Genomic DNA, 9965 nt, shown 5'->3' with positions numbered 1-9965 from the left:
AGCTTCCTTGGAAACCACAAACACGCCAAATGTTACCTGCTAAACATGCTTTAGATCAACTTCAGAAACAAAAAAACGTGCTTCAGATTGGAAGCCTGTGCACTGTTGCTGGGAATGCACCATGGCACAGAGGTGCATTGGGCCAAGAGGGGATGAACCAAGGGCAAAGACCCCAGAACATTCGGACCTTCCAGGAGGTGGGGCTGTGGAGGCACCACCCCAGCAGAGTGGTGGGGTGCGGGGAGTCAGGCACCTCGGGGAGAAATTCCACAGGGCAATCCTGTCCTGGCTGGTAAGGCCACAGTAGACCTGGAGGGGCCTGGTGAATCGTGGCCCCAGAGCAGTGAGGCCCAGCAGGGCACCCTGGCCTGCACAGGAGGCTGTAACACCCGCCCATATCCCACCCTGTCCTTCACCAGGCCAGCCCCCCAAGGGACAGGGAGACGGGAACAGAAGCGCCTTTAGCATCTGGGGTGCCCATGGGTTGGGCCAGCTCCCAGCGAGGGGCCGGTCAGGCTGGGGTGTCGGAATGGCACAGGGTCGGGGCCTTCCCTGAAGGAGATGCCAGCCCAGGAATGTCTGCTCAAAGATGGCTCATCGTTCAACAGAGACTTACCCAGCCCTTCCCTCTGACTTTGCCTCTCTCTACTTGGAAGTGGGTTTCTTGTCGACAAGGGGGCTGGCTGCTCTCGCTGTCTGAGGGTCTTCACGCCCCGGGGTTGCCTGGCCCAGCTCCAGCAGCGGGTCGAGTCGTGGCTGAGCCTGAACACCATCGTGCGGCTCTCTGTACGCCTCACTGCTTCTTTATGCCTTCTTTCCTCTCGCTCTGCCTCATTTTGGATTAATGACTGTTCTTTAACATCCCATTTTCTGTCTTTTATGGCTTATTTCATAAGCTTTCCCACTGCTGTCTCTTTTCAGTTCCAGGACCCAGGATCCCATGAGGAATTCAGAACAAGTGCTCTCTGCAGGGAGGACGTAGCTATGGCCTGGCTGCGCTTGGACCTCGGTCTGTAACTGACTCACCAGCCTGCCTTTGAGACCCAACGATCCACAGTCCTCATGAGATCGCACACCTGCACGTCCCGGCTCCCTGCTGCGCTCACAGCTTGTTGCCATCACGTTCAAAACCCCCAACATACATTATTTTTGCTTTTAACAACTGTCTTTTTAACATTTTTAAATACCCTTAATCGGTAAAACACACGTCACGTTTACTGCTTCAGCCAGGCCGGTGGCATTCGGTGTGTTCACGTGGTCATACCACCGCCACCACCATCTCCAGAAACGTTCACCTTCACAGACCAAACCTGCTCCCCTTCACTCACTGCCCACCTCCGCCCCGCCCCCGGCCCACCCCCTGCCCATCTCCGAGTGGACTCACAGGACCGTCCTGTTGCGGCTGGCCTACTTCCCTCGGCTCGACATTCTCTGGGTCCGTCTGTGCTGTAGTCTGTCAGGCTTTCCTTCCTTTTTAAGGCCAGACCCTATTCCACTGTAGGGATGGGCCGTGTTGGCTTAGCCCTTGCCCCTAGATGGACGCGTGTTCCTATGTCCTTGTGAACAGCATTGCTATGAACACGGGTGCACAGGCTTGCTTCCCTGCAGGGTGTTTGCCATAGGTGGGAGCGCTGGGTCACTGCGGCGCTGTCCCGACACCACCCCGCCTGCTGTCCACGGCCGTGCATGGGGCTATGTCCCCGCAGGCGCCCTGATGGGGGTGAGGCCGCTCCTCCCAACGGTGACCTGTGTCCCCAACGATGAGCCATGCCAAGCCTCTCTTCCCCTGCTCGCCGGGGTCACGGTCTGCATGTGGACGCGGGGACGGAGGTGACCCCCGAGGAGGACGGCCGACCGCCGACCAGGGCCTTGTGCTGTGCTCCCTGGGCTGAGCCAGGCGGCCCCTGAGTGTTCTCAGCTCAGAAGACCCGGGACTCACTTGTGACCCCCTTTCTTAGACCTAAGGCCTCCTCGAAGCCCTCCGCCTCCCTGCTGCCGGGGTCCCAGGCTCCGCCCATGGGGGCAAACCGTGCCCTGGCCCAGCCCCCTAAGGATCGGGGTCACTTGACCCTCCAGCTGGCCAGCGGCCCGGCTGCCTGCCCCAGCGCACCGCCCGGCTCCGCCAGGTCCTCCGGGGAGCCAGGCTGACCGCCCATGGGCTCCTCTTGGCCCGCAGCGCTGCGGGGGTCTGTGTGTGGGAACCGGCCCGCCTGTCCGCTGCCTCCCTCAGGCCCCACCCCCCGGCCAGAACCCACCCTCCTGGGCAGGGGCGGGCGGGTCCCCCGGGCCCAGGCCCCGAGACGGCAGTGTGTCCGGCGGCCTTTCAGGGACAGTCTGTGACCCGGCCCATCCGAGCGGCAGCAGAGCTCAGTGCTGCCGTGTGGAGCCAGTGGGTCACAGGCCCCAGGAGCCGGCAAGTGAGTCCTGTCGTCCAAATATAAAGCATTTATTGTCTTCGGTCGTCAGGAGCACAAAATACAAAAGAGAAAAGGCACCCACCCCCGGGTCCTCAGTCGAGGCGGTGGGGCGGTCCCTGCGGGGCGGCGGTCCCGGCGGGATCAGGCCTCGAACACGGCACACCCGGAGCACAGCACTCTCTCGTGAAGGTCGCCCCCGCAGCTGAGAGACCGGGCAGCGGAGGAGCTGCGTTAGGGCAGTCACGAGGGGGGCCCCTCGCCCGCACTCACTCCCCCGGGGAGGCCCCGCCCCCACGCCCGCACTCACTCCACGTGGGCGCACAGGGCGCAGGCCACTGCTCCGCAGCTGCAGCAGGTGCGCACGCAGCGCGCACACAGGGCCCGCTCGCACTGGCCGCACGCAGCCTTCCCGTCCACGGCCCGCACGCATGAAGAGCAGGCTCCCGATGCCGTCCCAGCCGGGTCTGTGTGGAAGAAACACCGGTCAGCCCAACGGTGACTGGGAGCTGCCCCTCGCCCCCCGGAGGACAGCGGGCCACCCTCCTCCAGCGCCTTACCCACCACTAGTCACCCTGTGCAGAAGCACAGCCCTTGGACCGGTTCACCAGGGGGAGATCCCAGCTGGCTTCCCTGAGGCCCACCTGCAACTCTCAGCACCCAGAGGTCGGGAGCCTGGGCCAGCTCTTCCCCTGACCACCTGCAGCAGAACTCGCCAGGCCTTCAACCCCTGGCGCGTCTCACAGCTGGGTTTCAAAGTGTGGTCCCCGTGTCCTGGCTTAACACAGGGGCTCCTGGGCCCTGGGGGTGGTGGTGGGAGTTTTTAGCCAGTGATGCACGTGACAGTCTGAGGCTACAGCACACTGCAGAGGGATTTGGATGAGAGCTACAGGTGGAAAGCAGGCGGGACACCCACGAGGGTCACCCAGAGGGGTGTCTGCTCCTTTCGATCCAACGGTTAGAGCTGTTCACAGCTCCCACACCTCAAAGGTGGCAGAGCCTCCTGCAGTGGCAGCCTCCGGGCATTTGCCCTGCTCTTGGCATCAGACTCCAGCCCAGGAGGAAGAGCCCCCACCCCATCCTGTCTGCAGCAGAGACCTGGGAAGCGCCTGCCGTAGGCCTTACTCACCAGCCTCGGAGGCCTGCGCTCGACTCCGGGTCAGCCGGCCGTCGGGCCCAATCAGCATCTGCCCGCGTGCGGCCCGAGGGGCTTCTGTGGGGCCGGGCCTCGGGGACTCCGGCGTGTGGACGATGGCGCAGCCTTCCTCCCACGCAGGGTCCATGCAGGCCTGGGCCCCACGGAAGAGGAGCTGCGTGGTCTTCTCTGGGGAGGACAAGCATTGCCCGCTTACCCCCCTGTGGTGTGGAAGCCCCTGCGGGGCTTCCTGTCCCCGGAACCGTGCGTGCTGAGCCCTCCTCTGAGCGGTCTTCCAGCCACCCGGGACCAAGCTGCTCCTGGCGAGGCTGCCCTCCTGCCCGGGCTCAGCGGGCACCTCCTCCAGCCAGGTTCTGCACCCTGCAACCCCATCTGGGCTCCCCCGTCCTGTCACTCTGCTCATTTTTCACAACGTGTGGCGTCACCTCCTCCCTAGAACCCACAGGCAGGCCTCCTTCGACAGAGGAAGCTCTGCGCTGTGGATCACCAACTAAAGCACAGCAAGAGACTCAGGGCTGAGCCTGCAACTTTCGGCTGCTGCAGAGCTCCTGGCAAGGTACCCCAGAACTTTTCAGACCTCTGTGGGGCCCGGACATCTCCCTACCCCTGAGCAGCAGCTTTCCATCAGGGTACTATGGGCTTTCACAAGGTCAAATGCTAAGCACCAGCCCCAGGAATGCTCTGTGGTTGTCTGCCCTGTCCCAACAGAGCCAGGGTGGAGAGCTTAGAACCTGCTGGCTCTGGGTGATATCGACAGAAACACATGGCTGATAACTCAACTGAAGTGATGACAGCCTGCCACACCCAGCTCCTCCTCCTCTAGTCTCCCCATTCATAACAGGATGGGACTGGGGGTGGGGCGGGAGGGCAGGTCATGTGGTGAGGCTAACACTTGTCTTCAAGGGCCTGTGGCCAGTTCAACATAAAGAGGCCAAAGTTAGAGACTTGGAAACATTACACATTAGTTCACACGGGCCTCACGATGTCCTGCCTGTCTCAGAGAATGTCCAGGGAGCCTAGCACTCCCTCCCCACCAGGCTCTGAATGGGACAAGCTCTGCAAGTGCTCCAGGACATCGTGGTCAAGAGCTAGATTGACTTGTGTGTGTGTGTTAGTTGCTCAGTCATGTCTGACTCTTTGCGACCCCATGGACTGTAGCCCGCCAGGCTCCTCTGTTCATGGGATTCTCCAGGCAAGAATACTGGAGTGTGTTGCCATGCCCTCCTCCTGGGGATCTTCCCAACCCAGGGATGGAACCCAGGTCTCCCTCATTGCAGGAGTATTCTTTACTGTCTGAGCCACCAGGGAACCCCTTTCTTCTGTTTGCAGTGTTTCCGTTTTTGGAATGTCCTGAGAGAGGAACAACTGCAGTTTCGCCCAAGTACCCTAGGCTTCACTCATTTACATCACCTGCTAACTCCTCCAAAGTGATGATCAGTACTATCAATGCACTAAAAAATGTGCATGAGGAAGCCAGAAGGGAAGGCTTAGGTCAGGGCCCTCACATCTCTCCAACCGGATAGTCCAGCCGCGCTGAGCCGGACAGCACACTCCAGCTGCCCGGTTTTTGCACAGGCTGTTCCCTCTGCCACGAACTTCCTTCCTTTCCCTCTCTGCCTGCCTAACCCCGCAGGAGCTGGCTTTGACTCTGTTCCTCCAGGAGACCTGAGAGCCTGCTGGGGTCTTTCGGTGACCCGTGCCTGCCCCTCAGGAGAGTCTTCCTTCGACTGGCCCCCCAGCAAACCGGGAGGCAGGGTCTCCCGCAGAGGCACCGCCTGGCAAGGAGGGCGCGCTCCACACAAGCCTCTCGGGTTATAAGGGGTGCCTCTGCCGGCTTTCCCACCGGGACGAGTCCCGGGAGGCGGGACCCGGAGGCCTCTCGCTGGGCTGGTCAGATCAGAGCGGGCTCCTGTGAGTCCAGTATTGCCGCAGGACCGAGCCCCGACTCGGCCCCACGCAGAAGCCGTCCGTTTCGGGAGGTGGGGAAGGGGCAGGTCATGGACGCGGGAGCATTCACGCCGTCCTACTCGCCGCTCCTAAGCCCGGTCAGGCGGCGGGCAACACGGGCCCCGGCTCAAGGGGGCGCGGTCGGCGGGGACCCCCCGCCCAGCCCCGCTTCGCCGCACTCACCGAAAATCTCCCGCGTGAGGCGCTCGGCGCACACGCCGCGACTCAGCTCTCTCTGGCCGACACGCACTTTGAGCTGCAGCGGGGCCGCATCCGCGAAGGGGCAGCCCCGCTTGGGCATGGCCGCGGCCCGGAGCGGCTCCGCTCGGCCGCCGCGCCTCTCTTGCCCGTGACGTCACAGCCGCGCGCCAACCCGGCGCGGAGCGGGGGCGGGACTAGCACGCGGCGCGACGCGGGATAGGCCCAGGGCGAGGGAGGGGGCGGGTCTCTTCTCTGGGAGGTGGGACTCAGAGGCGCGGGAAAGTCCGGGGAGAGGTCAAGGGTCAGAGCGGGCGCGCCACGGGCAGGGATACGGGACGGCGGTGTGGTGCGAAAGCGCCGCGGGATAGGCTGGGGACGACATGGGGGCGGGACTCGTGAGACACGCGGCCCGTGATAGGCCGGAGGCGACATGGGGGAGGGACTCGTCTGAGGGGGCGAGGACTCATGAGGCGGCGCGAGAAAGGCGAGCGTATTGGCTGTTTCTTTGGTCCGTAAACAACTCTTTTCTTTTCTTTTTTTTTAATTTATTCATACTTTTAATGGAAGGATAATTGCTCTACAGAATTTTGTTGTTTTCTGTCAAACATCAACATTAATCAGCCATAGGTATAACTCTGGAAACTCATTATATTTCTTCCTTTATATCACCAATGGTCTGAGGAGGATTCACTTTTTCGTATTTCTTTATTTTTAACACCAGAAACATTTTGTATCCGGGTATAGCTGATTAACAATGTTGTGGTAGTTTCAGGTGGATAGCAAAGGGACTCAGCCATACATAGACATGTGTCCCTTCTCCCCCAATTCCCCCTCCCGTCCAGGCTGGTACAGTGTTTAGCAGAGTTCTATGTGCTAACTTTTCTTTATTTCTTAATTTGGAGGAACGCCTCGCCTACACAAGTGGAGAGTGCCTTACACTGGGCCGTTCTGGGCCCTGCTACGTCATTTGGAGCAGGTCTGAGGTAATGTTGGGCTCTGACCGAGCAGTGAGACTCCGGCCCCACCCAGGCTTCTTCCCGCTGCCTGCCTGCCTGACCCTTGTCCTGCCAGCTGGCCCAGGGGCCAGCCAGCATGTTCCTCTGTAGCCTGGATTTCTGGTGACAAAGCCGAGGGCCTCAGGCTTACAGGACATGCCCCACATGAGGCACGTCACAGCCCTGGACACTGACCCCTTCTAGAACGAATAGGGGCGAGGCCAGCCTGTGGTCCAGGTGCCCCTTCCCGCCTGGCCTGGTGGGTCTGGAAGACCAGGTCCGGAGGGGGCTTTGGCAGCGTTTTCCCTGTCGTGTGGCTGTCGTGTGGTACTATTCCTGTTAGCCATCTGCAGTAACTGTGACTGAAGAGACGCTTGATTGGTTTTATCCTAGAAATAGATGAAATTCCCAGGAATATTGTTTTTAATCTTACAGATCTTGGGAATTTTAAAAAGTTTCTTTGGGTTCAGATTTGAAACTGCCTTAGGCTCTTTTCAGTCACAGTAAATATTCAATAGATGCAAAACATTGTGATTAAAAGAATCTTGACAGCTCTTCTATTTCAACTTAATTTTAAGAAATATTTGTTGAGGGCCTGGTCAGTTCTGGATTCCTTTTCTAGAGGTGCTAGTAACAAAACTCTCAGACTGGGGGTGTAGACAATACACATTTCTTCTCTTTAGTTCTGGGAGTTGGAAGTCCCAGATTGAGGAGGGCAGAGCTGACTTCTCCTGAGGCCTCTTCCTCATCCCCTTCTCTAACAAGGACATCAGTCAGACTGGATTAAGACGAAGCCATAAGACCTCTTGAAAACTTAATTACATCCTGGTTTCTCAAAAAGTTGAAAATAGGACTACCATGTGATCCAGCAATACCACTTTGGTGTATACAGAGGAATTGAAACCAGTATCGAAGTGCTGTGCCCCCATGTTCACTGCAGCATTTTTGCAATAGCCAAGACATGGAGACAACCTAAGTGTTTTTCTATGGATGAGTGAGTAAAGAAATGAGTGATATTTGGAATTACATGTAATGAGATATTATTCAGCCATAAAAAAGGCCATCCTGCCAATTACAACAACATGCATGAACCTGGAGGATGTTTTGCTAATTAAGTCAGAGAGAGACAAATATAGTAGTGTATAATTGCACTTACATGTGGAATTCAAAATCATCAGAGAAGCAGAGTAGAATGGTGGTTGCCGGGCGCTGGCATTGGGGGAAATGGGGAGCTGATGGTCTGATGGTACAGACTTCTGGTTATAAGGTGAAGTTCCCTGGTTCTAATAACGTACAGCACAGTGACTCGAGTTAACAAGTATTATGTACTTGAAAGTTGCTAAAGGTAGATGCAAAATGTACTCACCATAACAAAAACAGCAAAATGGTAATTACATGACGTGAAGGATGTATTATCTCACCTTATCATGGTTTGCAATATGTATATGAAATCATGACATTGTACACCTTAATGTTGTAAAAATTAAGAAACAGAAACCTTGTTTAAAATGGAGTCAGAGGGACTTGCCTAGTGGTCCAGTGGTTAAGATTCCAGGCTCTCAAAATAGGGGGCCTGGGTTGGATCCCTGGTTGGGGCACTAGATCCCACATACAACCAAGAGTTCAAGCATGCTGCAACTAAGATCTCATGTACTGCAACTAAGGCCCGGCACAGCCAGACAGATAAATCGATATTTAAATAAAATACAGTGGAGTCAGAGAGAATTCCTTGGCGGTCCAGGGGTCAGGGCTCTGCATTTTCACTGCTGAGGGTTGAGGGTTCAATCCCTGGTCATGGAACTAAGATTCCACAAGCGGCATGATCAAAGATTTAAAAAATAAATTGGAGTCAGGAGGCCAGAAGAGGGAGCAAGCACACCCTGTGTGTGTGCTGTGTGCTCAGTCACTTCAGCCGTGTCCGACTCTTTTCTATGGACTGTAGCCCATCAGGCTCCTCTGTCCATAGGATTCTCCAGGCAAGAATACTGGAGTGGGTTGCCATGCCCTCCTCCAGGGGATCTTCCCGACCCAGGAATTAAACCCTATCTCTGGTGTCTCCTGCATTGCAGGCAGGTTCTTTACCTACTGAGCCACCTGGGAAGCCAAGCACACCCTGCCACACCACATTAACTGCAGACCTAGTAGGAAGAGAGCACCTTGCCTTACTTCACTAATAGGAGGAGGAAGGAAGAACTTCTCCACTCCTGGCAACAAGCCAGCCAGTAAACGACCGCTTACATGCCAAAGTCTGTTTCCACCAATGGACTCTTTGCTTAGACGGGCCCCTCCTAATTATCCCTTCTCCTCTATTAAAGAAGTGCCTCTTGTTTGTTCTCCAGACTTGCCTGTGGTTTGCCATAGATTGCATGTTCCAAATTGCAACTCTTGGCTGTTTCCGAATAATTCCATTTTGCTGGTCTCTTTTATTGTTATAGGTCAACAGTGTATAATTAAGGTGTGCATTATATGTGCCAATTACTTGTTCTGTGTCAATTATATCTTGATATATGTTGGATCATAGGAAAAGCAAGAGAATTCCAGAAAAAAATCTATTTCTGCTTCACTGACTACACTAAAGCCTTTGACTCTGTGGATCACAACAAACTGGAAAATTCTTAAAGAGATGGGAATACCAGACCATCTTACCTGCCTCCTGAGAAACCTGTATGCAGGTCAAGAAGCAACAGTTAGAACTGGACATGGAACAACAGACTGCTTCCAAATAGGAAAAGGAGTACGTCAAGGCTGTATATTGTCACCCTGCTTATTTAACTTATACACAGAGTTCAGTTCAGTTCAGTCGCTCAGTCATGTCCAACTCTTTGCGACCCCATGGACTGCAGCACACCAGGCCTCCCTGTCCATCACCAACTCCTGGAGTTTCCTCAAACTCCTGTCCATTGAGTCACTGACGCCATCCAACCATCTCATCCTCTGCTGTCCCCTTCTCTTCCCTCAATCTTTCCCAGCATCAGGGTCTTTTCAAATGAGTCAGTTCTCGCATCAGGTGGCCAAAGTACTGGAGTTTCAGCTTCAGCACCAATCCTTTCAATGAATATTCAGGTCTGATTTCCTTTAGGATGGACTGGTTGGATCTCCTTGCCGTCCAAGGGACTCTCAAGAGTCTTCTCCAACACCACAGTTCAAAAGCATCAATTCTTCAGCACTAGGCTTTCTTTATGGTCCAACTCTCACATCTATACATGACTACTGGAAAAACCATAGCTTTGACTAGACAGACCTTTGTTGGCA

General features: G+C 56.0%; 1 protein-coding gene across 2 annotated transcripts; it reads right to left on the bottom strand.

Annotated features, from left to right (window-relative positions):
* Positions 1 to 2430: 2430 nt before the first annotated feature.
* SIVA1 (SIVA1 apoptosis inducing factor) lies at positions 2431 to 5871 on the bottom strand. 2 transcript variants are annotated; one of them, XM_061159739.1, is made up of 4 exons: positions 5701 to 5871; positions 3544 to 3738; positions 2725 to 2881; positions 2431 to 2643 (listed from the first exon to the last, which is right to left on the bottom strand). In XM_061159739.1, exons 1-4 carry the CDS (start codon positions 5816 to 5818, stop codon positions 2559 to 2561), a joined length of 555 nt encoding a protein of 184 aa, XP_061015722.1. In that variant the 5' UTR covers positions 5819 to 5871; the 3' UTR covers positions 2431 to 2558. The 2 variants fall into 2 exon arrangements, with proteins under 2 accessions (XP_061015722.1, XP_061015723.1); XM_061159740.1 differs by having other exon boundaries at positions 2431 to 2619.
* Positions 5872 to 9965: the final 4094 nt, after the last annotated feature.

This window comes from Dama dama, chromosome 13, assembly GCF_033118175.1.
Source record: "Dama dama isolate Ldn47 chromosome 13, ASM3311817v1, whole genome shotgun sequence".
Taxonomy (NCBI): Eukaryota; Metazoa; Chordata; class Mammalia; order Artiodactyla; family Cervidae; genus Dama; species Dama dama.
This window is presented reverse-complemented; position numbering and strand designations above follow the sequence as displayed.

Coding starts and splice junctions, on each gene's coding strand:
- SIVA1 (XM_061159739.1), bottom strand. CDS start 5,818: ATGCCCAAGCGGGGCTGCCCCTTCGCGGATGCGGCCCCGCTGCAGCTC. Junction 2,882..3,543: donor AGCGCAGGCCTCCGAGGCTG/GTGAGTAAGGCC, acceptor TCTTCCACACAG/ACCCGGCTGGGACGGCATCG. Junction 2,644..2,724: donor GCCCTGTGCGCCCACGTGGA/GTGAGTGCGGGC, acceptor GCCCTAACGCAG/CTCCTCCGCTGCCCGGTCTC.